Source organism: Dermacentor variabilis, chromosome 9 (assembly GCF_050947875.1).
Source record: "Dermacentor variabilis isolate Ectoservices chromosome 9, ASM5094787v1, whole genome shotgun sequence".
NCBI classification, from domain to species: Eukaryota; Metazoa; Arthropoda; class Arachnida; order Ixodida; family Ixodidae; genus Dermacentor; species Dermacentor variabilis.
Genome location: NC_134576.1, coordinates 12,668,704 through 12,696,191, shown reverse-complemented (window position 1 = coordinate 12,696,191; position 27,488 = coordinate 12,668,704). Strand labels below are relative to the sequence as shown.

Below are 27,488 nucleotides of genomic sequence, written 5' to 3'. Positions count from 1 at the left end.
TGGTGCAATGGATCGTTAATGGAGCTAAATATTAAGAAAGGCAAAGACATGCGTGTGTCTAGGAAACCATCTACCATACCGTCATACTGCATTGACAACATGTCGTTGGAATCAGTTTCTTCATATAAATATCTTGGTGCTTACATCACTTCTAGCCTCAGCTGGTCTCTTCATAATGACAACATAATTAAAAACGCTAATCGCCATTCCTGGCTACTAATATCGCAACTTCTTCAACGTACCTACTAATTTGAAACTTTTGTTATATGAAACTTTAATACTACCCAAACTCGAATGCGCCAATCCGGCATGGGACCCTGCTCAAGAAGACCGAATCAGTGATCTCGAGATGGTTCAAAATAATTCTGTAAGTTTTGTTCTTCCTAACTACAACCGCACAGCGAGTATAACTAGCATGAACTCTAATCTTTGCCTCCCATCGCTTGCAGAAAAGTGTCTCGGATTGCACTCTTCCACAAGTTGTACCACCATCCCACTCCACGAGATCATCTAATGCCCCATCCAATTTCTCTATCCCGTCGCAATGATCATCAGTGCAAAGTTGGCATTTTTTCATGCAACATTAAAAGTTTCTCACACTCATTCCTGCCGCGAACCTCATGTCACTGAACCATCTTCCCGCTTAAGTTGAAGGCCTTGCTAATTATGAACAGTTGCGTGAAACTTTATCTAATATTGTTCATACAGGTGCCAATTAAAAATTAATGTAACCAAGTGTACTTCTCTTCTTCATTCTTTTGTATTTACCACTCCCCCTCGGTAATGCCCTTGGCCCTGAGGGCTGTAATAAATTAAATAAAACAACTTTTCTTGTAAACATCTAAATATAAACATCTTTGTCAAACGTACTGAATATTGGACCCAGCCTCATGTTCACCTACTTCTTCACCATCAAAATGAATTCCACATCTTCGAACCCCGTGTCACAACACTGAACAGTAAACTTTTGTCCGAGACGTGCTTTACGTTCGTCATCCGGCACCGGCAGAAATTGAAAAAAAAAAGTTTCTGGACGCCATCCTTAAAATACTTTTGGTGGCTTAGCAAGTTATTGAAATGCTCGGTTATCACACGTTTATTAACCTTGCTATCGGACGTTATTTCCTTCCCTTAAGCCGTCTGACGGATTTCCTTCTGGCACACGTATCTATTTTCCTCCGATAGCGCACGTTTCGTTGGCATTTCCCCATCACATAGCGTTTCGGATCTTGCACATATAATCGCAGCTTTGTACTTCTCAGCACCAATTAGTTCCAGTTGACTTTTAACGCGTTTTAATTGCAAAATACCTGCTGGCTTTATTCGCCTCGGACAACTAAGGAAATGCTGCTATATGAGTCGGCACATTCTAAGACAGTTACGAGAGCAATTGCTAAACATTCCCTTGAATCCGCACTTGTACGGTCGCGCCCTCACGCAACGCAGGCAAGCTTTCAAAATCAGTTGGCTCGACTGTTTTGCGCTGGGTTTCCCCATGCCCTCATTACTGCCGTTGCCGAGTCGCACCTCAAGAAATTCAAGAGCGACGAACACAGGAGAAGGACTGAGCGATAGCGGAGAATTTTGACTCCGTAGGTCTTGCCTTATATGCACCATATAACTTAAAGAAGGTTGCAAACAGACATGGGGTGCCAGTCCCATTCTCTGCGCCACGCAAGCTCGCCCAGTTGTGTTCTAGCATCCTTTCTGATGGGTGCAAGAAAACTGGCTGTTTTAAAGTACACGCAAGGGGCATACAGAAAATGTGCTACCGTAGTTGTGTATATCTTTCTGCTGCCTTGCGGTGTAGGAGTTGTCGGACGATCTCGCCGCTGCCACCATTTGAAGGATTTGAAGGTCGTACAGATGAACTTGGGAGGAACTAGGTGAACAGGGCTTATTTACATTATTTACAGTTGAACATGAGATACATTCACACAGTCTAGCGTGACTCCCAAATGGAGCCCGCAAGACGAAGCATACAGCAAACGAGCACACAGCTTACGAGTACATTTCTAGCACGACAACGAGCATACTCTAGCAGCCGACAATCGCTGCTTATAAGCATTTGGTCCCCCCTTGACTCCAAGGGGACGGAAACGTTTGTCCAGTCATTGTAAACAGGCCGCCTCTCCCCTGGTCGGGTTACATACACACACGCACACACACACACAGGTGCAATGGTCCGGAGCCGACGTCAGAGGGGCTTCGTAGAACTCGGAGCCGATCCAGGTAGCGCGTCCGGGTAGCACATTGTCTTGCGTCTTGGTCGGCGCGTGAGAAGGAGCCTACGGCGACTTTCCCGCGGCAACTCCCCCACCCGTAGCAGATCAGGTCCGCGTTGGGGAGTTGGGTAACAATAGTTGGCCCGCCGAACTCATTCCGTCACAACGGCGACGAGGCTAGAGCGTAATGGTGGCGGTTTCAGCCCAAAGCCTGCTTCGTCAAACGCATCCTAGCTGAAGCGACGGAGAGTGGAGGGCGTGCGTATTGTTCCCGACACAAAGTCGACTTAGTCACGCCGTGGCTAGAGGTTGGCGGCGCCGTTCCAAGATGAGGTTGCCACCGCTGGCGTAAATGGCTGGCAAACATGCACTGCAGCTGGCCGTTCTTAACAGCGCTAAGACGTATGTCGGCCAGACTGGACGATGCGCTAATGAGCGTGCGCGGGAGCATCAGCTCTCAATGAAAGGTAAAGACGGAGCACATTTGCCTAAGCACTGCAATTCACATCCGTGTGAGGCGCGACTGGACCAGATACGGATTCTTGGAAGAGGCAGGGACACCACAGCACGTGAATTGTTAGAGGCCTTTCACATTAAAGAGCGTGGCTCGTCTTGTGTTAACGACACATCAGTTTTACTTTTACATGCAGAAAGAAGGTTTTTTGATAGCCGGCTGTTATAGGGCATTGCGTGATTGAAGCTGTTTTGTATGTTGCGCATTCGCCTGCGTGCATATATTTCATGCTATACAACAGATAATAAACAGTCGAAAGTTGGCGCTCCCCTTCTTCCCTTCGGTCCTTCCTTGTCTGCACGAAAGCGATCATATTTATGGTCTACTCAGCGATATGAACAGACTAGCCCAGCAACATGTACTTCTGTTACCAACACTGCCACACGCCCACTTGCTGGAGACGATGCACCATCCAAATCCGCCTCGCCCATGAGCAGGTCGGATGAATCCGCGCTGCGCCTGGGTCGGGTCACGCTCGCGTACGTCCGTTCGCACTTACTGTCTTTCCGTTCGAAGTGCCGGCAGACACCACACCGCCAAATTCCGCACTTGTGATGAATATGGCTTGTGCCACGGCGGCGAAGGCACAGCAGAGCCCTGCCGGGCGCAACAACGAGGGCCAGCTTGCCCGCGGTACTCAGCTGATGAGGCAGGTCGTCTGCTTTCCCCCCAGCATTCATATTCAGGATCACGAGCCTGGTTGTAGAGCACTTGCTGCTCACTCCCTCAACCTGTCAACGCTCCCGGGTGACGTTGGTGACTTTTCCAAGCGACGCGAAGGCCAGGCCTACGTCCTTGTCAAGCACACTATTGAGGAGCTAGTGCACCTCCATGTCAATGAAGATGTAGCACTTGCCTTGCACTTGCAGTTCACCTATGTTGTCCAGCTTCTTCTCCCCTTTACCATCTTTGAATTTGGCAGCCCACACATGGCTTATGCGGTACGCCCCTGTGGCGATAACCTAGGGAAGTACCGCATGTCGAGCGAGGGCGTCCCGAAAGTCTTCAACCCTATACGGCCGAGCACATACGTAAGCGTGCAAAAAACGGTTTGCAAACAAACCGGCAGGTATAGAAACTGTGCAGAACTACCTGTTACTCACTGTCCATTGACGAAAACCTGTTTCCGCGACCAGCCGTGGCCGCTGTAACAGCTCCGACGGAGCCCTGCGTTCTGCGTCCGTTCACGAGTGTGGCCGGAATTTAAACCCTTCATTGCGCCACGGACACATACATCGACAAGCAATATGAAATGCCCTTCTGAATTTATCGCCGGCAAGCCAGTGCCTTGAGACGCTTGGCGCGTTTTGATTTGGCCAGCTCGATAAGCTCAGTCGTTGCAATTAGCAAGCGACTGTGCGTCTTCGGAGCGTTTTCTGCACTTCCAAGAGTATAGATTTCTCTGGAATTGATGACAATGAAGGCATCCAAAACGTAATAAACAAAGCCACAAGAACGTCTCAATCTACTAGCACGTACATCACGTAAATCTATGCACTTTCCGTCATTCCCATGGCAGCTGAACGATTGCAGCGCCAGTGTTCCGTCTAGTAATTACAGTGGGACACTCTATATGCAGAGGGGCCTCAATTTCAGCTCCCTTAAACACAAGCCCCAGAATTCCCTATCGTAATTATGATATCAACCGATATATTGGGTTCTTTCTTCGCTTCGCGCTTGCTACGCCAGGTATCATGATCTACCTTAATGGTTTTCTTCCTTCCTTTTAAAGTTCATGGGAGTTTTGAGGCACGGAAGTTGAAAAATTATGAGAGGGTAGACATATAAATCTGAACTGTAACACATGTATGGCATAACTGAATAATTGAAACAAGCTAGGCGACTCTCACCGTCCCGTTTCGAAGGGAATGTCATAAAATCTAGATCGTCGTCAGTATCGTATAGAGTCATTTGACACGCGAAGTCACATGCGCGCTGCATAGCGTAGATACGTACAAACCTTGCGTTGCGATTCCGTTATATCCCACCACGTGTGCCGACACGCAGCAGTCGCAATGTGCAATTATGTGCTCCGTGCAGTTGGCCCTAGTTTAATCAAACATGCTAGGTGACTGTTTGGCACCATCCCGTTTCGAAGGGGATGCCAATAAATTATTGTTATCATAATCATCAGCAACAGCAACGTACCGAGCCGCAGGTCAAGAGATGTGACATGTGCGCCGCGTAGTCAGCAGATACCAGTGTTTACTCCACGGTACTCGTTATGGCGCCTCCTGGCACGGTGCGAGCCGCTACTGAAGAAGCAAATCGTGCAGCTACGCGCGCCACTGCAACGAGACAACATCTGGCTCATCAGGCAGCAGCAGAAGGCTTGTGCAGAGAGCAACACAGGCTGCAGCTCGTCGTTGAGGCCACGCGGACATGAAACCGCGTTTTATCGTGAGAGACTTCGCCGCGAAGACACTGTAGTGCACGGTGCCAAAAATGGAGACTTGATTTGCGAGTAGCATCGACTAAAAATACTTTGACCTGCGCAGCCGGTTTCACGTGTCACCTATTCGTTGGAGGGAGTAGATGTTCTTATTCGTGATTTTGTCAAGGCGAAGGTAATCGACGCAGAAACGCAGAGTTCTATCTTTTTTCTTCATCAAGACTACAGCAGACGCCCTACTGGATTTTCGGCGACTGGACGATATCGTCGCGCAGCATTTCACGTACTTGTTGCTTTATAACTTCACGTTCCCGCCTCGACAATCAGTAAGGTCTCCGGCAAAGTGTTCGAGGGCACCTTCGGTTATTAGGGGAGAATTAGAAACCGGTCTTTGTCGAATCCTTGATGACGACGAGAAGCAGTCCTTGTATTGATTGAGGACACGTTTCAGCTGTACTTGCCTATGCCTGGTGTTAAAACTGTGCAACCAGGACCGGGGCGGTAGCGTGGACATGTCGGTTTGGTGCTTGACTAGCATGGATCGACCCAGGCAGAGACGCTAGACGATCCACGTAACGAGCAACGAGTAACTTTTAATTGCATCTTTACGGAGCGGTTAGCTATGCAAGCTTTCTGACGGAGAGCAACACACAATGTAGCATGTGCGCAAGTCTGTTGAAGGCTGAAATCCGTTGGCGGAGTGGGGGAGGAAGGGGCGGGGGTCTCTTTATGTATAGTCCCTTAAACTTCGTAAAGTACTGCCACGCTCTGAAGAATGCCGCCTCCTCCTCGCGCGCTCTGGCCTAGGCCGATGCCGCGTGGCTATTGGCCTAATAATCACGTGGGCCCTCGCGCCGTGCATCAGCGCCATTTTTGCTCGAGAAGCTTCTACGGAGTGGCGAGGAGCGCATGTTGGCGCCGTTGCTACGCTCGAGCAGTGTAGGAGGCGCCACGGTCGAAGAGGGAGCGTGAAAGAGACGAGAAACGAGGTGGAGTGAAGGCGGAGGAGGAGAGTGTCGCTACTTCACGAAGTTTAAGGGGATTTATCTTTATGCACTCTTTGGAACGCCCTCACTCAGGAGAAGGAGACGCGAACGCTATCCACGCTTGCGACCGCCACTCGGTGCATGGAAAACAGCTTACCAATTTTTCTATCCGCCACTGCCCCAGGAGACGGAAAGGAACTGACGCGCGCGCACTCACAGACACCGCCGGCGTATTCCTCTCTGAAGAGGAGGACAAAGAGGGAATGAACACACGGACATAACCGCCACACTCACTGAAGAGAGATGCCACTGTAGACCCTACGCAGACATCAGGGCGTCGTGCGAGCTGTGGGTAAGGAGGAAAAAACGCGCACACAAAAGTTAACGCCTTTTGGCCATGTTGCAGCCTCCTAGGCGTTTGTCAACGGTTGTGGACGTCTCGGCGTATTTCCTTTTAAAAACGACTTGGTATGTGCCGTGGCTTAGGAGGCGCGACATCAATCTTTCACCAGACAGGCCAGTCGTAATACTGAGAAGAATCGGATTAATATCGAAAGATGGTTCTGTACACGGACCGTCCTCGCAGCTCCAGCTGAATGCGAGAGGACATCGCTGATACTTCTTCCATGAAAGCAATCTTCGTGTCCTTGTTCGCGTGTTTAAACCCTTCACTGAAGTTTGTAAGCATTATTTCAGTATTTCATCCGCGCAGTCGAAGAATTCCTCTTGCGACGCAAGTTTCACCGTCGAGCAGTAGCTGTTGGTGACCACTCGAAGACGCATTCAACTTCTGCGCATGTTTCGGTGGCGACGGAAATAATGATGCTGGAGTGAGGTGTAACCCTGACTTCGTATTCAACCACACTCAAACTTGGTAAGTCAGAGAACTCCCTGGTTGTACATTTGGTATTCGGATACCGTCATTGACTGCGCCGTGTTGGTTCAACTTGTTCATGCCTAGAACTACATCTTGCTAGTTCTGCTGGATAATGACGAAAGTGGTGGGATAGATCCGTTCGTGAGCTGTAATTCCTGCCCTGCAGATTCCAGTCAGTGTTATCACGTGTCCTCCAGCTGTCCGGATTTGAAGGCCTCAGCTTTCTTAAACTTGGCGGCGAACAGGCTACTGACGTCACAGTAGTGGGCTCCTCTATCGACTAGAGTGGTCACGTTTTGGCCGTCGATAAGATCGTTGGGGTCGGTGGCTCGGTTAGGCCATGGGAATGGATGACGGCTGTGCCGCGCTGTCCGATTGATGTTACGTCGGGTCGTCAGGTCCTTTTTTGTCGGCCTATTGTTGGCTTCGAGGCTTTCTGTCATTCTTTATTACACGTTCTTGATTACAATATATAAGAGGTAATCAAAATTGGCTAGGGCCATAGCCAAAGACTAGTAGGGGCCTAAACTAAGATATATAAGTACAAGCAATACATTTTAGACAGCGAACAGTAAATTTTAAATATCCATGTCTGGTGAGGATGAAAATAAACGCGAAAAAAAGCATAAACTGCGATTCATTATAAGGTAATACGCAACAGGAAAAAAGGCATGATAATACAATTGACATAACGAACACAATTGACATGTACTTGGCGTGGTGATGCATACACTGCAGGTACAATACAACAGAATGCTAATATACGGTAATAAATATAGGTCATGCGTACGAATGACACTTACAGTGAAGAAACATTATTTCACTACTACAATAAAAACTAATCTATGACAGATGCGGGCGAAAAACAAATAAATCATGGGGTGTTACGTGTCAAAACCACGATCAGACTACGAGGCACGCCGTGCTAGGGAACTCCGCATTAATTTGACCACCTGGGGTTCGTTAACGCTCACCTAAATATAAGTACACGGGTCTTTTTGCATTTCGCCCCCATCAAGATGTGGCCGCCGTGGCCGGGATTTGATTCCGCGACTTCGTGCTTAGATGCGCAACACCAAAGATACTAAGCATCCACGACTATCCTCGGTCAGTCATGGTGGGAGTTGACTTGGCCACGACCTTCCTGGTCGTTTCAGGCAGAAACCCGTGCCCCGCGGGCGGGATTTTTAGCCTGTGGCTTGCTCGACGCTTCGGGGCCAGGCTAGTGTTTTCTTGAGGGTGTGGGTGCGTCTGGTACATATATGAATGCAAAAGCACTCCACCAGTTGACGTTGTAATGAGAGAGAGCACCGTAGTAAAATTGTCAAACCACGAAACTAAGTTTTTATCGGGCGAACCTGTGCCCACAAAAGTAATTGATGCTCGAAGAGCAACGATAGCGGCGAGCATAGTCCGCGATCGCCGAAATCTGATCAACGGCTCAAGTGCATTGGCTTTCATGCTTGACTCCTTGAACGTTCCAGCGTAATTGCTGGCGCCAGCGTCTGTTCCAGAAAGTGCTCCACAATTCGTGTCGCGCAACCAATCTGAGTACACAAAGTTCGATGGCACAGATGGAATCAGCGATAACATTTGAGGTAATTGCAAAGCATGCAGGCGCGTCAGGCGCTGACATATAACTTCAAGCTGTTAGCAGGTGAAGTGCAATCCGCGGAAAAAGGAGAAATAAGTATACCTGCCAATATTTATACCACCTTTTGGTTCTTCCAGGCAGCTGGAAAACTTTCAACCGTTCATTTCATACGTCAATACAGGCTAAAACCCCAGTCTAACACATTTATTTTGGCCGTTTATTGACCCAGACATTTTAAGTTTGCGTGCACATTCTCCCTAGCATGCGGATCCCCTTCCCTCCCATTTTTAAGTCTATACGTTGGTAATGATGTACTTTATTTTCAAGACATCTTAAAGGCTGTACGAGGACTTGTAGCCGCGCTAACAGGTGCCCTGTAAAAATATGCTCCACTTGAAACAGCTAACCTACGCATCGTAACAGAGGGAGAACCTTCGATGCTAATAGAAAGTTTCACGACTTAGTGCCGTTTCTCGCGGCTTTCCGCGCCAATTCAAAATTTTAATATCTCTTTGAGCAATAAATGTTACCCATAAATAATATGATATTTTGCGACATTCAGATTGTATTTTGCATTCTGGTGAGTTGGTTTTCTTAAGCAGACAATGTGGGACAAACTCATTACATCATCATTACGTTATAAAAATACGTGCCTATAGTGCCTACCAGGAAGGTGTCGGTGAAACATGAAAATTAATGCTAATTGGAAGAAAATATTCGTGGATGAAAGCTTGGCAGGCCATCTAGCGCAATAGTAAATAAAATGCCATTTACTCACCCTAAGGGCTCTTCGTCGACGCCAGGCTCCCTGGAAAAATAAAACCCCTATTAAAATATACACGGGTGCAAATTCATTAAGTGCGGATACTTCGCAAACTTCGCGGTATATGTTGCAAGCAGTCCTCCTAGCCTTTACTTCTTTTTTTTTACACTAAGGCCCAAAAGGATATCCTGGATTACATATCCCTGCAGCCTAATTGTGAGCGAACGGGTTCCTGCAGTATGGCATTAGACTTTCCGTGTTGGCAAACAAATTTTCAAGTTTCAAGTATATTGCTTCATTCATTAGTGGTACACATATGCAGTAGAAGTTATACAGAAAAAGGTCCCATAGTTATAAACTGCAGCGGGACCTCTTGTTATTAGTTACATAATAATATATAAATAAAAAGGTGGCAGTTGCGGTTATAAACAAGAAAAGCAGATTACGCAATTTCTACCAGTGTTAAAGTAATAAAACCTATGGCAACACATCACAACATAAAAAATGTAAATAATAGACAACATAAAAAATACTTCTAAGAATAGATGCAGTTTACAAGGTATTAATATACGCTCTCAGTGAACGTTGGTATGACGATAATGTAGGTGAGGGTTTCACGTGAGCACGTAAATTATTCCACATTTTCACACTAGCAAAACCAACAGTTAGTTTGCAATTTCAATTTATCAACTTCACTTATAGAATTCACAGCCTCTCCCTCTGTGAACACTGACGAAGAAAATTTGGAATGTAACCCTACGGAATGGACTTATTCACGATATTACACACTAGCCATCCTTACAGTCTAACATAACCAAATTCAGCGAAAATTCACAGGCTGGAGGAGTTTTTTCCTGGTGTGGTGCGGGGCCAGTGCGAATTTTGTTTCAACTGCAAAGCTTTCATTTCGTTTCTTTTTTCGGAAAAGTCCTTTTGGTGTTGTTTACTTTCATAGTTTCGTACTGTTATTGGTCGAAAGACGACTTGTCCTTTCAGATTTTCAGTCCTTCAGTGCTATAAAGTCCTTCAGCGTGAGCGTCAACTGCTTAAGCCATACAATAAGAAAGGGCAGATGCTGCTACGACTGTAAGAAGTTGAGGAAGCTGACTTGCATTAACAAAGGAGGGGACCAGTGCAGCACTTTGCCTTTTCAGGAAATTCAGACGCGAGAACCCGACAAGTAAGGCAACTGTGGCCGATAACCAAAGGAGTAAAAATTGCTGAGCGCTCGTCTCCCATGCCATTAGTCTAGCAGTCACGGTCGCATCACCTCTGTGCCTACATGTCAACGAAGACAGCGAGCTTACAAAATGCGCAAGAAAGGCACGAGACCAAGCGCATGCCGTGAAGTGGGTTAAAATATTCTTCTCAATTGCTCTTCATGTTATATCCCACAAGCCGGGTGGTGCCTTTGTGATCTTAGGGCAGAACAAACAGTTTCCATAAAAACGATGCCTAGAAAACAGGCCGCAAAGCATTGTCGACAGTGCGAAGACTGTCTTTGATAGAAACTGGGAGAACGGTTGCTAGAACATGGTAATGTTTACCCATTTCCAATTATAATCACCATTGTACCATTGTGGTCGATGATATTTACAGAAAAGCCCGTTTTGCAACAGAACTACAACTTCGCTACTTGTATACAGTGACAATTATTGCATGTGTATTTACCTATCACATGTTTGTATTTCCGTTTATGATATGCACAGAATATTCGCAAGAATAAACCTCAGAAGTTCCTGGTTGAAGACTAGGTGGTTCATGCTGATGAACTACTGTGCAAAATGCAAGGACGACTAGCGCCGTGCTACCGCTCTTTCCTCCTTTTGTCTCCAAATTACACAGTGCGTTACTCGTTCAATGCAGCTTCAGTAGGTAGTCATGTCTAGTGATTGCTCGCCTTGGTCTTTAATTTATTTAGTTATTTAGTTATTTCAAGTACCTGCAGCGCCAGAAGGCATTATTGCAGGGGGGATTACACAGTGGTCCATAAGCTCGACAAAATATAGAACTGGTCAACCAAAAAACAACACAATAGAAATGTTCACGCCCCTATAAGTTCAGCAGAAATGCTCTGAACGATGCTTCAGTGCAACAATCAGCAATTTCCTGCGGTAGCTGATTTCACTGTGATATTGTGTGTGAAAAAAATGAATGCTTGAAGACGTTTGTTCTACAAATAATTCTCTTGTTTTTAAAGAGTGGTCACGTCTGTGAGTGATGAAATGAGGAGGTAAATGGTAAGTTTCTCTATCTATTTTAGCCATACCGAAATAAATGATAAAAAGCATTTCTAATCTCATGTTTTGTCTGCGTGTGCTTAGGAATTCCCGCCCCAAGTTGTCCTTGGGTGCTGTAATACTGGAAGTAAAGTCACAGGTATTACAGACAAAACGGGCTGCGCGGTTTTGTACATGCTCGAGCATATTAGACAGAGTTTTGGCTTGCGGGTCCCAGGCCATACAGTGATACTCTAATATGGGTCTTACGTTCGAAAAAATAGAGCCCAGAATGACCCCAGAAAAAGCATTTCTAATCTCATGTTTTGTCTGCGTGTGCTTAGGAATTCCCGCCCCAAGTTGTCCTTGGGTGCTGTAATACTGGAAGTAAAGTCACAGGTATTACAGACAAAACGGGCTGCGCGGTTTTGTACATGCTCGAGCATATTAGACAGAGTTTTGGCTTGCGGGTCCCAGGCCATACAGTCATACTCTAATATGGGTCTTACGTTCGAAAAAATAGAGTTGTTCTTTAATTTTGGGAGGAGCTAACCGGAAGTTGCGTTTAACAAAATTTAGCATTTTACAGGCTTTCGCTGTAACATACTCAACGTACTTAGTCCAAGATAAATTCGATGAGAAATAAACACCAAGATATTTATACTGAGTTAGTCGCGATAGCTGGACATTGCCTAAAGTATAATGAAATAGATATGAATTTTGTTTACGTGTAAAGCGCACGTACTGACACTTACTGGTGTTCAAAGACATTTGCCACCTAACATACCAGCGTGTTATACAGTCCAAATTGCGTTGCAAGCACTCGTGGTTAGCGGCAGACCTAATGCAGTCATAAATCACACAATCATCTGCATACAGACTCACTGTGCAATGTCATTGATGTAGACCAAAAACAGCAATGGCCCCAGAACAGATCCCTGGGGAACTCCCAATGTAACAGCAATGTAATCAGATTGTGAGCCATTAATTACAACACGTTCCATGCGTTCTTGTAGATAACACTTAATGCAATCAAGCAATGAAGCAGAGATACCAAGGGATGATAGCTTAAAGAACAGTAAAACATGGGGAACAGAATTAAATACCTTTCTAACATCTATAGATATATAGTCAGTCTGTACAACGAGATCGAATGAATGAAAAAATCGTGGCTGAATTCTAGGAGCTGTGTCGCACAAGAACGACCAGACCCAAAACCATGCTGATATTCGCTACAAAAATTATTGTTTTCTAGATGTTTTATTATGGCACTGCATACGATGGGCTCCAGTGTTTTACTACACACACTCGTTACGCAAATTGGTCTGTAGTTGGAGACAATATCTTTTGCGCCACTTTGATGGATTGGTACCACGTTTGCAACTTTCCACTTTTTAGGTAAACAAGAAGTACTTAACGATTTCTCAAAAATAATAACCAGATAGTGGGCGATTGTGTCAGAACAAGCCTTTAACACATAAAAAGGTATACCATCAGGACCACTTCCAGAAGAAGCATTTATATTTCCAAGCAACTTAAGTATACCACCATGTGTCACCACCAGTTCTGGCATATGTTTCGAACACATTGTCGGGAATACGCGGTAATTCATTATGACAGGGAGTTGTGAAAGAAGATTGGAAATACAGATTTAAGCAAGAAGATTTATCGAAATCATCAGTAAGAAGTACACTACCGTTTTTTAAGCTCGGGATGCCAACTTATTCTTTGATAATGGTTTTTCAACACTTCCACATTTCTTTCGGTTTATCTTGTGACTTTGGGCCCCATGCTAAGAAGTCTTTTTCCTTAGCAACCTTGTTTTTTACTTTTATATCTTTTCCAAGGGTTTTTAGCATTACAAATAGAGAAGGGTTACGCTGCTTTCTATAAGCATTGAGAAGACGATGTCTCTTCTTAATCAATTGCTTGACTTCCCGAGTTACCCAAGGCTTATCATTACTTTTTTTTTTCTAGCCAAATGTTTCCATGGAACATGTGTGTCAACCAGGAGCTTTAGTGCGTAGGAAAATGTATCCCATACGGTACTGCAATCTTCAGACTGAGCTAAATTACTGAATTCCTGCAGGAATATGGCAAGGTCATTAGATAATGAAACATAATTGCCTTTCTAAAAAAATATACCTTCCTTGAGTGATCACGTGCACATGAGAAGGCGACAATCTGCACATGCGCCACAATGCAGTCATGGTCACTAATACCGGGAATTACGGCGTTATCAGACACAAGCACTGGCTGGTTTGAAAAAAGCAGATCTGAGACAGAAGAGCTATTCGGACCACACCTAGTAGGTTAAGTAACAAACTGATAAATATCATTGGTAACTATTGCCTCGCGGCATGCTATAGACCGAGCGGAAGAATTAGCAAGGACAGGCTTATAGTGAACCCACCTCACGTCAGGCATATTGAAATCACCGCCCCTAATATAGTCATTATGTACTGTAGAAAGAAACTCGGATAGGGTTGTGAAGGTCTCAGGCGATGTGCAAGCGGAAGAACGGCAAAAGGAGCCAACTGTCAGCAACTGACCAGTTTTAAAGCGAATACTGCAGCAAACTGACTCGGGACAATCAGTTGGGATTAACATGGGAGATGATTGCAAGCACGATTGAACAAGTAGAAAGACACCACCGCCATGCGCATTGCGATCGGAACGGTAGACGTGAAAACCGAGCGGAAAAACTTCGGAACTACCAACAGATTCGTCGAGCCAAGACTCCGTACCTATAATGCCGTGGGGTTTTACAGTTTTGTTTTTTACACTTCTGCAGTTCACGACTAAAATGGTAAGCTTTGAAATTGGATGACCGGAACGTCCCGTGCGCACACTTAGATAGCCGCATTGTCTTGTTTGCCGCAAGAAGGTACACATTTTCTAGAATTCTCCAAGGGTCTCCAGATGCCGACTTCCTAAGGTAGGCCCCTCGCTACAGCTCTAATTGGAACGCTACTACCAACGTTGCTATAATTTAATGGCTGGGTGTGGCGTGCACAAACACCTAACCCTACTGTATTGGAAGGTAAATAGGCCAACAGGTAACTCCTATATATGCGTGAAAACCATTTAGTACATGTTGTATATCTATCCTAGCTGCAACGCCAAGGGCCTCTCTCGCTGGCCAATTGCAAACCGGGTGGCCTCGAGAAAATTTTCGAGACTAACAAAAAATCGGGCCGTTCGGTTTCCTTTGCTCCCGTTCGCGCGCGCGCGCACGCGCGTGTGTGTGTGTGTGTGTGTGTGTGTGTGTGTGTGTGTGTGTGTGTGTGTGTGTGTGTGTGTGTGTGTGTGTGTGTGTGTGTGTGTGTGTGTGTGTGTGTGTGTGTGTGTGTGTGTGTGTGTGTGTGTGTTGGGGGCCGGTACTTGAACAGGCACTTGTCGGTTGACGATGCATTTAAGAAAAGAACGATGCTTTATTTCTTAGATTTCGGCCGGGATGCGGCTTTGGCAAGGAATACATGAAACGGTAAGGCGTTCTAATTACATATGCACATGGCTACGGGGCCCCGCTATGCGCTTGTCCACTGTCAAGACACATTATTGCTCTTAGTAGCTCGCACTCGTGACCAATCGATAGTACATGTCAGACGGGAAAAAAAGTGCGCGACGGGATGTTTGTAACAGGTTCACGGAGCAACATTATATACCGTGTAAGGGGGGGTTATTTGGCCCTTAGAGCAGCAGCGACAAAGTCAGCACCAGCAGGTAGGGCGCAGCCTGCGAACGAACTGGGTACGCGCCACGCGATGGCAACGGGGCTTTTCAGCCTGCCGATCTTCTTCGTCACGATCACCCGCGGAATTGAAGACTAACCATCCTGGCGACCTAGAAAGAGGTGAGCGGATCGCAATAGTGCTTCAGCCGGTCAATGTGCACAGTTCTCGCCCCCGACGATGCAGATCGAAAGATGGCGATACGGGTTCGACTACGTAATTAACTGGCGATGTTTGTAGCACAACCACGCAGTAGGGCCTGTGACACTTCGGGAGGAGCTTGAACGAAAGACCAGGAGCAGCAGCAGGTGGGACCCAAAGCCACACAAGTGAGTAAATGGGAAAGGGGTAAGGGGGGGACTGAGGTCATGACGCTCTTTTTGGCGTCCCTGTAGAGCAGACGTCAAAGAAAGGGCCAGTAGTCGGCGTTTCTCGGCGTGCTGAGCGATCGCAGAAACAGGTGAGCAATCAGCTGGGTCCGGCCGGTACGGGAGAACCGTATTAATGGTGCTAGAAGGATGGTGGCAGTAAAGCAGAAAAAATGGTGAGAATCCGGTAGTGGCTTGAGAGGCAGTGTTGTATGCGTAAGTGACGAATGGAAGTACAAGATCCCAGTTGGAGTGGTCAGACGCAACATACATTGACAGCATGTTACCAAGAGTTCTGTTGAATCGTTCTGCTAAGCCATCGCTCTGTGGATGATAAGCAGTAGTAGTGCGGTGAATAATTTGGCATTTAGATAGGAGTGAGTGCAGGACGTCCGAGAGGAATATGTGGCCTCGATCGCTAAACAGTTCACAAGGTGCGCCATGGCGCAGAACGAAGTTGTTTAGAATGAACGAGGCGAGGTCTTTTGCTGATGGCGGCAGGCAAAGCGGCGGTTTCAGCATACCGTGTCAAATCATGTACGGTGACAACAATCTATCGGTTGCCAGCGCCAGTATATGTATGAGGCCTGCATATATAAATGCCGACACGGTCAAATGGCTGAGCTGGGCAGGGAAGTGGCTGCAGAATTGCGGTGGAGAGATGCGAGACATATTTGCGTCGCTGGCAGGCAATGCAGGATAGTACGTATTTGTGGACGAAGGTGTACATCCCTGGTCAGTAATCTCGTAGGCGAACCCGTGTGTAGGTTTTTGACACTCCGCCGTGACCACACTGCGGGTCAGCGTGAAGAGCGGAGCATAAATCTTGTCGAATGTGGTGGGGCACTCCTAAGAGCCATTTGCGGCCGTCCTTGTGGTAGTTGCGGCGGTATAAAAGTCCGTCGCGGATTGTAAAATGTTGCGCCTGCCAGTGTAACGTTCGAGGTGTTGAAGCTGCCGGAGGATTTGATAAAAAGTCGAATATCATCACGATCTATGGGTCTTTTCGTTGCTCCGAGGCCATGTCCAGGATGTCGAGTGGTGAGATGTCATGTCTGTAGGTAGAAGTACTGCTGTCTGAAGTAACTGGGAAGCGCGAGAGGGCATCGGCGTCAGAGTGCGTCCACTGCGATAGAGGACACGGATGTCATATCCTTGGATTCGGAGGGCCCACCGAGCGAGGCAGCCCGACGGGTCTTTTAGGTTAGACAACCAGAAAAGAGCGCGATGATCCGTCACCACGTCAAAGCGTCGACCGTAGAGATATGGGCGAAATTTTTGAAGAGCGCATACGATAGCCGGGCACTCTTTTTCTGTTACTGAGCAATTTGCCTCAGGTTTCATGAGGGCACGACTGGCATGAGCGAGCAAGTATTCGGCATTAGTGTTATTGCGTTGTGCGAGCACGGCACCAAGGCCGACACCACTGGCGTCAGTGTGAAGTTCTGTAGGTGCGCTTGGATCGAAGTAGCTCAAGATTGGCGGAAGCGCAAGAGGGCATCGGCGTCAGTGTTTGCGTCCACAAGGATAGACGACACGGATATCATATGCCTGGATTCGGAGAGCCCACGGAGCGAAGCGGCCCGAAGGGTCATTTAGGTTAGATAAGCAGCAAAGAGCGTGATGATCCGTCACCACGTAAAAGCGTCGACCGTAGATATATGGGCGAAAGTTTTGAAGAGCGCATATGATAGCCAGGCATTCGTTTTCTGTTACTGAGTAATTGGCCTCAGATTTCGTGACGGCACGACTGGCATAAGCTACCACGTATTCGGCGTTAGTGTTCTTGCGTTGTGCGAGCATGGCACCTAGGCCGACACCACTGGCGTCAGTGTGAAGTTCTGTAGGTGTGCTTGGATCAAAGTAGCTCAAGATTGGCGGAGACGTGAGTAGGGGCCCTATAACGTAAAACTATTCCAATATGTTTCTATTCCAATCTCCTGACGTCAAATTTGCGTAACCACCGACTCAAGCACCGGGCGGTCACCCACAGGGTTGTCTGTACAGACCAATCAAACACTCTCTTCGTTCATAGGAGGTCACTTTTGTTTGCTTGAAAAACGAATAACATTGCCTACACTGAGCGGCTTGTCGTATCTAATTGGCTGACAAGAGGCGAGGAGAACGCACAAGTGGAGAGGGATCCGCTGGGGCAGAGCCTGTGCACTGAAAATCGATAACCCGATGAAGAGGGTGGTGCCGGCGTCTGCGATTGGTCGGCTTTCCCTTACTTAGCTTGTGGTGGCTGGTCGGCGGCATGCTACGGAAGCTTAAAGGGCCCCTGAAACGGTTCGGACAAATTTTGTAGACGCGTAGGGTACAGCTTAAGTAGAACATTCGCACCACAATTTAAGTGAAGCGTTACGTATTAATGGAGCTACAAGCGATTAGAAGCTACCCTCCTCCCTAGCCATGCTTTTCCTCCTCAACTCGTTCGCCGAGCGAGTGGGGCTAAGCTCCGCCTTCACTGGTTCAGCGTCACGATGCGACGTCACATCGTCCACTTCCGGTTGTTTTGGAGCCCGCCCCCGCCCGCGCGAGACCGCTCCGCTAGCCGCTTGGCCGTCGACTCCAAGCGAGAGCTATCGAAGCAGCGTGCGTTGCGAGCATTCTGTCGTAGCGCCGAACGTGTCTTGTATTCCGGTAACCACAGGCAAGCTGGTCATTTCGGCAAATGACTGTAGGCATAAACTCAAGCTGATGAAGGAACTTTAGCGTAGACGTACGTGAGCGGCCTCATCGGTCAGCACGGTCCATACACTTATTGGTGCAGCGTTTAACCAGCCAAACAAAGTGCTAATATTGCTCTAACCAAGTGTAAAACATTTTAAACATTTATAAAAACAACGTGTTCATGATTACACTCCTGCGAAAAATACACACCAGCAGCAAAGAAGAATACACTTCGTTGCAGCTACTGTGTATGGTTGAGCTCTGTGCCACCAGGTGGCTGCACCGTGCAGACCATTCGCATTTGCCCTTCTGCTCATCTCATGGCTCATCCCGTTACGGCAAAGTCAAGCGGCCAGACTCTGTCCCCTTGCGCTTGCGTTTTCCCTAATACCGGACTCGGGAAACGCTATTGCGTTAGTAATCTTCCGGTGTAAAGTGACGGCCACAAACGCGCAAATCCTGGCGCCGATCGGATAGCGGCAGTCCGATGTGCAGCAGCCAGTTCGCTCGTACGCTGCCTTGCAGAGGGACACGATGTCGCAGCTTGACATACTGCCAGTCGCTACGTTTGCAGTCCACAAGGCAACAAAGTCGAATCATAGTGCTCGCGAAAAGACTGAGACCGAATCTGACCGCGGAGCTCTCTTCAAAATGGAGTACGTTGTAACACAAGCAGACGACACTTGCTGTGTGCCGGAAGTGCTTAAGTGTACTGAAAAATTATTCTTGTGCATTCTCTTTATGTTACTTTCGTTTCATAAAAACAAATTAACTAACATTCCAACTATTACGAAGATCATTTGTTTACATTAAAGTTGGAAAAATTATCGATCACGCGCCCTTGTCAGCCAATCGGATAGCTCGCCCCACTGACGTCGCATGGGTGATTTCGGTCATATGGGTAGGGGCGGCTTAAAATTCCGCCGAGCAGTGCGCTGCGATCGGCAGCGATGTGCATATTAAAAACCTTATAATAAATTACACGCTTTACGCGGAGCACTTAGATGAGTCAATTAATGATCAGAAGGACCTACTCTAACGACTCAATACGTTTGTAGAAAATCGTCAAAAGCGTTTCAGGGTCCCTTTAAGAGTGACGCTAAAGCTTACCCGCAGCAAAGAAGAGTTGGTAGAATGAGGTGGCAAACTTGCCGAAAGTGCTCGAAAACGTTGCACCGCCACAAAAGGAGTTTTATTATACGCAAATACACTTGTGCTCTCCGGCAGGTGCGAGTAGCCAGCGTCTCAGCGATTGCGGCCGCCATATTTTATTCCTTTCGGAAAGGGGGAGCCTGCGGCTATTGCGAAGAAAATTCAGTTTTGTTCGGCATATTAATGCATCTTTATCGCGTACACGTCACTTTGACGCGGTGAGATTGTGTGGTTTTGTGACGTCGCGTGACAGGCAGGTGAAGTGGGTGCAGCCCGAAAACTTTTTACCAATAGCCGAGGCCTAATGGCGAAAAGGGGTCGAATCAGAAATAACCGTTTTTCTTTTTTCTGTCAAATCATGCATAATCAGTGTGTACACATCATATCAGATGGGGAGATATCGCGGTTTTCGTGACGTCGCATGACAGACAGGTGAAGGGGGGGTGGTCGAATAAAGTTTTGACCAATCGTGGAGGGCTGATAGCAGAATTGGAATAGAAAAGTTTGGAATAGTTTTACGTTATAGCGCCCTAGGCGATGAAGAGTCGTAAAGGCATCATCAATGGCTTCAGACCAAGCAGAGACTTTATTGTCTTCTTGCAGAAGTTGGTTTAGTGGTGCGATCACTGTAGCGAAATTACGAACGGAACGTCGAAAATAGGAGCATAGAGGCGCTATAACGTAAAACTATTACAAACTTTCTTATTCCAATTCTGCTATCAGCCCTCCACGATTGGTCTAAAACTTTTTTCGACCACCCCCACTTCACCTGTCTGTCACGTGACGTCACGAAAACCGCGATACCTCCCCATCTGATATCATGCGTACGCACTGATTATTCTTGATTTGACAAAAAAAAAACAGGTACTTCTGATTCAACCCCTTTTCGCAATTAGCCCTTGGCTATTGGTAAAAAGCTTTCACCTGCCTGTCACGCGACGCCACAAAACCGCAAGAATTCACCGCGTCAAAGTGACGTGTACGCTTTAAAGATGCATTATTATGCCGAACAAAACTGAATATTCTTCGGAATAACCTCAGGCTGCCCCGTTCCGAAAGGAATAAAAGATGGCTGCCGCCGATCGCTCAGACGCTGGCTACTCGCACCTGCCGGAGAGCATGGGTGTATTTGCGTATAATAAAGCTTCTTGCGTTGCCGTGGAACGTTTTCGAGCACTTTCGGCACGTTTACCCCCTCATTCTGCCAACTCTTCTTTGCTGCGGGTAAGTTTTAGCGTCACTCTTAAGCTTCCGTAGCACGCCGCCATTTTCGACCAGCCACCACAGGCTAAGTAAGGGAAAGCCGACCAATGCCGGCACCACCCTCTTCATACGGTTACCGATTTTCAGTGCACAGGCTCTGCCCCAGCGGATCCCTCTCCACTTGAGCGTTCTCCTCGCCTCTTGTCAGCCAATTAGATACCACAAGCCGCTCAGTGTAGGCAATGTTATTCGTTTTTCAAGCAAACAAAAGTGACCTCCTATGAACAAGGAGAGCGTTTGATTGGTCGGTTCAGACAACCCTGCGGTTGACCGCTCGGTGCTAGCGTTGGTGGTTACGAAAATTTTGCGTCAGGAGATTGGAATAAAAACACATTGGAATAGTTTTACGTTATAGGGCCCTAGGTCAATGAAGCTGCGTAGTGCTTTCAAATTTAATGGGCTTCGGAAATTCGGATACGGCACGAAGTTTAGCAGGATCAGGAAGAATGCCTTCTTTGGAGACAACGTGGCCTAATATAGTCTGTTTTCGAGCTCCAAAAGGGGCACTTATATAAGTTAAGCTGGAGACGAGCATTCCGGAGACAGGTCAAAACTTGATGTAAACGCCTAAGATGGGTCGGAAAGTCGGGGGAAAAAATGACAACGTCGTCGAGGTAGCACAGACAAGTATGTCACTTCAGGCCGCGTAGGATGCCGTCCATCATGCGTTCAAAGATGGCGGGCGCGTTGCACAGACTGAACGGCATTACAGTGAATTTTTACCAGCCGTCTGGTGTTAAAATCGCATTTTTATAACAGTGAGCGTCAGCCATGGGCACCTGCGAGTAGCCAGAGCGGAGATCTAAGAAGGAAAAAAACTCCGCTCCTTGCAAACATTCAAGTGCGTCGTCAATACCTGGCAACGGGTATACATACTTTCGATTAATCTTGTTAAGCCTTCGATTATCGACGCAAAATCGTATGGTGCCGTCCTTTTTTTTTTTTTAACTAGGACGACTGGTGCTGCCCAGGGACAACTAGAAGGCTGGATGACACCGCGATGGAGCATATCGTTCGCCTGGTCATTGATAAGGCGTCTTTCAGTGGCCGATACTCTGTAGGGATTCTGTCAAATTGGTGCATGGCTCCCAATGTCGATAGTGTGCGAAACAGTCGTTGTGCGGCCGAGTGAAGTTTCTTGGCAGTAAAAAGAGGAAGAGAAGCCTTGTAGCGAGTGAAGAAGTTTGTCGCGCTGCGTCGTCGTAAGGTCAGTGGCAATAGCTGGCATAAAATAACGCGGCAGTGACTGAGGAGGCGATGCCTCGAGAGTGGCAAGATAAGTGGAATCGTCCATCCTGTGAAATATTGAAGATGAGGTCAGTGGCTCTGCTCTGCCAAGGCTTTCACGGCCGCGTAAAATATTGGTTCAGTCGATGGGTTTGAGACGCACATGAGAGAGGCGCCAGCTTTGAACTCGAGGACGGCTAACTGCAGTGGTAGTGAATGGCGGTGAACTAAGAGTTCAGACGGAGTGAAATGTACTATGCCGTCATCTACATAGTCAGAAGTGATACTGACAAGAGCGGAAGACCAGGCAGGTATAACGGTGTCTTCTGAAACAGCGATTTTGCGACAACCGTCCTTGTGGTCAGTGATAATATCGGTCGAAAACTGAAACAGATCGATTTCGGTGCGGGCGCAGTCAATGATACCATAATGGTTAGAGAGAAAGTCCCAACCTAGTATGACGTCGTGTGAACATAATGGCCACACGACGTATTCTATGATATAAAGGACCTCCTGAATGAAGACAGGAGCGGTGCAGGCGCCGGATGGCTCGACGTGCTGCGCGTTGGCGGTCCTAAGGGACAGTCCCGAAAGCGGCGTTGTCACTTTTTCTATCTTGCGGCAATTACGGGCATCTATCGCTGAAAGTGCAGCGCCGGTGTCGACAAGTGCTGTCAATGTTCCTTCTATTGCAACTTCAATAACGTCCTTCGGGGAAGTGTGAGGCCTTATACATATCGCTGACACGGCAGTTCTCTCCTCCTCGCCTGCGATATTTAGTTTTCCTGGCGCAGAAGGCCCAGCGGCCGGTGCATGAGGGAAAGGGAGCGGCGGCGAGGACAAAGTGAAGGGCCAGCGGCGGAGAATGTGGTCTCAACGGCAGGAGGAGATTCAAAGGTGTCCGAATAGTTGCGGCGTTGTTGGAAACGTGGCGCATATGGACGCACGTTGTTGGGGACGTTCGGTGTAAGCAGGCGACAGTTACGTGCCACGTGTCCAGCACGGCCATGATAAAAACAAATCGGACGATTGTCTTCCGTGCGCCAATCGTCTTAAGGTCGTGCATAGTGCACCAGTGGCCGGACTGTAGGGGATACGGGTGGGCGCAAAGGTGGGCGAAGGGTAGGTCTGTGACGCACGTCAGGGGAGCGGCCGTCGGAGCCTGCTGCAGAGAAGGCGAAATGTGGCCGGCTACCTGCTCCTTGACAGATTGGAGAGCGGGCGCCAACGGAGTACTCGACTGGCCGTGTGTAAGTGGAATCAAGGAAAGCTGACGAGCCACCTCTTCACGGACGAACTCCTTGATCTGCAGCAGCAACGAAGTGTTATCTGGGGCAACAGCAAAGTTCGACTTTGAAGTGGACTGAGGTGTAGATTGGCGGGTGGCTACGCATTGTTTGTGTAGTTCGTCGACGCTTTGACAGAGACTGCCGAGTTCAGTTGGCAGACTGCCGAGTTGGCAGAGTTCAGATACTGCCGACGCATTTTTCGCCAACAGCATCTGGAAGGCGTCGTCTTCAATGCCTTTTAAGATATGGCGGATCTTCTCGGCATCAGCCATTGTGACGTCAACGCGGTTAGAGAGGTCGACAACATCTTCTATATAGCTGGTAAATATCTCCCACCACTGTTGCGCACAACCACGTAAACATTGCTCGGCGCGAAGCTTGCGAACCGCGCGGAGCCCAAATACCTCTGTCACGTTAGTCTTGAAGGCCGTCCACATTGTCAGATAACTTTCGTGGTTGCGGTGCCACACGCTGGCGACACCGTTCAAACAATATGGCACGTAATTCAATTTTTTGGTGTCGTTCCAGTGGCTGTGGATGCTCACCTGGTCGTAGTCAGCGAGCCAGTCTTCTACTTCATGGTCTTCGGTACCGCTCAAGATGGGTGGGTCACCTTGACGCAGTGGGCTGGGGCAGGCCAGGGTAGTCAACGGGGCTGCGGGTTGTAGTTGTGGTAGTCCTTCTTCCGGCATAATGAAGACGGGCTGCAGTGTCCGATTACGAAGTTCCAGAATTCCGGTTGTACCCAGCAGCTCCACCAATAATAAGGGGGGTTTATTCGGCTCGTAGAGCATCAGCTACAAAGTCAGCACCAGCAGGTAGGGTGCAGCCAGCGAACGAACTGGGTAGGCGCCACGCGATGGCAACGACGCTTTTCAGCCTGCCGATGTTCTTCATCACAACCGCAAGAACAGAGGTCACAAAAAAGATGACAGGGGTTTAAAAATAGAAAAGAAATAAAATTTTCGACGTTATGGTTGTAACAGGTTCGTAGAGCAACACTATATGCAACAAAAACAGGGTTTAGAGAGATGACGCACGGTTAGCAAAAAAGGAGAGAATCAACAGTGCCAGTAGACAGATTTTTGCTGTAAGGCGAGTGAGTGCACCCGTCACCAATCATCAGTAGACATATTAAACGTGGTAAAAATGCACCACGGGATGCGGTGGCTGTAACAGCAGGTCCGTAGAGCTACAAATGTAACAAATGCAGGGTTTACAACATAGCTTAGCGAGAAAGGTGACAACAGAAGTTCTCATAACGATGTGACAACAATCATTGACGAACATCACTCGTCCTAGGTTAGATACAATAAAATGAGACGTCAGCAACCAGAAAATTGTTTGGGGTGAAAGTCACGCGTGTAGGTTGTGCGAACAGCTATTCTGACGACGTGGCGTTAATGATGCGATGAAGAACAAGCTGTTTAATCTAAGAACAACGAGAATGCGATTCTCTATTTCGCGTACAGAAAGGTCAACGTACCAGGGTTCTCGTTAATCCCAGCAGCCACGGCACTAGACTTATGGACTAGAAATGAGTCACGAACCTCCCTTTCGTAGTGCGATTTGAAACCACATTCATGTATGGCGGCGGTTAGCTTGCAAAAGAAGTGGCGCACGAAAACGACATGTTCGGATAACGAAAGGTTAGGGAAGGTCACGGCATGCGATCTATGATTGTTAAAACGCAATGTAAGGGGTGTTTTCGTTTGTCCAATGTACTGTAGCTCACACGCTGAGCATTCAAGCCATCACAATAGGTTAACAAGAAAAATCGTAGAAGCTACCGAGATTACACGGGCAGGAGCGTTGCGTCAGTTAGCTATCAGTCTGCATGTGGCAGTATAGCTTCTCTGTGGATTCCGATGGGCGTATATGTATGCCTAGATCCGCAATAACATGTTTGTTGCAAGTTAGCGCCTGTCCTGTCTCGACTTGTCTCTCGTCCCTACTGCGCTGTGTTACATGCATTATGATAAACAACGGGGCCGCACGTTTCAGCTTCGCTGGTTCACTTTTATTGTTATTATTATCATTATTATTCTTATTATTACTGTTGTTATTATTAGACAAAACCAATATTGATCACCAAGTAGATCAGTTTATGGAGCTTGTTTTGAGCAGTATGCGCAAATACATTCAACTGGTTCTCGTCTGAACTCTATATTGCCCTAAAACATAAACATTGCCTCACCGAAAATCTAGAATTTCTGTGCCTAGTGAGTCGAGAGAAGAAATCCGCTATCTTGAGGCTCTCTGGGAACTTGATCAATATTGATCAATATTATTGAAGTTTGGCTTTGAAACCAATGTCCTGAGTTGTCGCCAAATTTCTCTTCTCTGTGATACGTCAAAGGTTTTTGAGCTTGCTCTTCAGAACATATTGTCTTATACTGTGCATAACTCATTCGTACCGTAGAAGCATGTACCTCTCACCCGCCACTGCACTATCAGAAATCTCGCAAGTTTCACGACACAGATCTCCGTGCCGGTATTTCAATGGGGGGCAAGTTGACAACCGTTTGCTGTGACTCACGCAAAGCTTTTGATGTAGTCAGCCACGCATTGCTTCTGGCCAAGCTTAAGCATTTTGGTCTTGATTCGTCAGTTGATGATCTTTTACGCAGTTGTCTTCTCGATAGATCACGTTCAGTTAACGTGAATAGCCAAAAGAATTCATATTTAATGAGAGCGAGTGGTGTCTCTTAAAGGTCAGTATTAGTACAGCTGCATTAAAAAAAAATTACAACAAAGTTCTTTCCTTTACTGGGAAAAATTTCGTACTGTATTCCGATGACATCAAGATCGACCTTTAAGGAACTTCACAATGTGACGTTTCACTCCCTGCAGTTGGACCCTGCTTCTTACCCTGCAGTCGGACCTTCATTCTTTTTCTAAATGGTGCAAAATAACCTCACCTTGAATGCTCCTAAGATCATAATCATAACTTTCACAAGCAGAACAGCAAGCATTTCTTTTCCCGATTCTGTAGTTTCTGTACCCTTGCGGCCTTTGATATCAATAATCTCAGTGTACTTTTTGACACAACGTTTCTCTTTTCTAATCAAACTAAGCGGCGCTGTTTGCATTCTATCGTGGCACTTCAAGTCTCCTACACTGTTCCCCGATTTATACACAACAATCTGTTTTCCTCGACATGAGTACGTGTCGGTCGTCTGGAATAGAATTTCTAGATGCCACCATTATATTATAGATGGAGTACAGAAAACGCTTGTACATATATATTGTCACGTGGTAGTGACGGTGAAGGAAGGAGCAAAACTGTGAATGGCGAAGCTAGTGTTTTATTGGCCGAACCTGTGCCCTAAATAAACAGGCTACACTCAAAGTGCAATGATAGCAGCGAACACAGTCAGCGATTGTCAAAAATCTGATCTGCTGGTCAAGCGTGTGGGCTTCTGTACACGCGCCATCGAACGTTCCAGAGTAATCGCAGGTGCCGCGTGTCTTCCAGAAAGTTCTGCACCATTCGCGTTGCGCGTACCTGCAATCATATTGCACAAGGTTTGGTGACAACAGACAGCGGTTGGAACCATCGATAACATTCTAGAAACTTCAGATACCAGCAGACGCGTCCCGCACTGAGCGATAACATTTGTTAGACGCTGAAAAGCGCTTGCCCCTAAAATATTAACAAGTCTACGTGCCAATATCATTCACGCTTTCCTAACCCCAAAACAAGACCTTGTACTCTTGGATAATTGTCAATGCCTTTACTTTGCTGCAGAAGTAATGGCCGTGAACTCCTGTTTATTCTCAAACTCCTTCACGAGAACTTCACCTGTCACCCACTCTCACGTTTACTATGTTTCACATCCGAGCAGGATTTCCAGAGAACATTGACATTTCAATGGCCCTGCTCGTCATCATCAAAACGCAACTGTCCACATAATACTCAGCATTCATAACGCTTAGTTTCATGCTCTTTATATTTTTGTTATATTCCCAGTTTTGTGCAGGTATGTCAAAGTTTAACTCATTGTTAAAGGCCATTCTCATGTTTTTTGTATTCACTTTTAAACACAAAAAGAGAGAGGTACACCACTTCTTGAATTATTCATGCCCATGTTAAATGTGGCGTCAATTCAGAAAACTACTCTACTTCGTCTAGAGCTCTTCGAAGTAGGTTCAGCAGCCAGACTGGTACCTTCCGTGAAATGTGGACTGGGTCTTGAATACACGGAAACT

The 27,488-nt window shown here is 47.0% G+C and overlaps 1 protein-coding gene across 2 annotated transcripts in view; it reads right to left on the bottom strand.

The window, feature by feature from the left end:
* Window positions 1-27,488, bottom strand: part of LOC142558612 (agrin-like) — a 521,743-nt gene that overhangs the window by 44,914 nt on the left and 449,341 nt on the right. For both annotated transcript variants that reach the window (XM_075670788.1, XM_075670789.1), the window contains one exon: window positions 9,367-9,396. In XM_075670788.1, coding sequence (XP_075526903.1) covers window positions 9,367-9,396 — 30 coding nt within the window. The remainder of the gene's footprint in view (window positions 1-9,366; window positions 9,397-27,488) is intronic.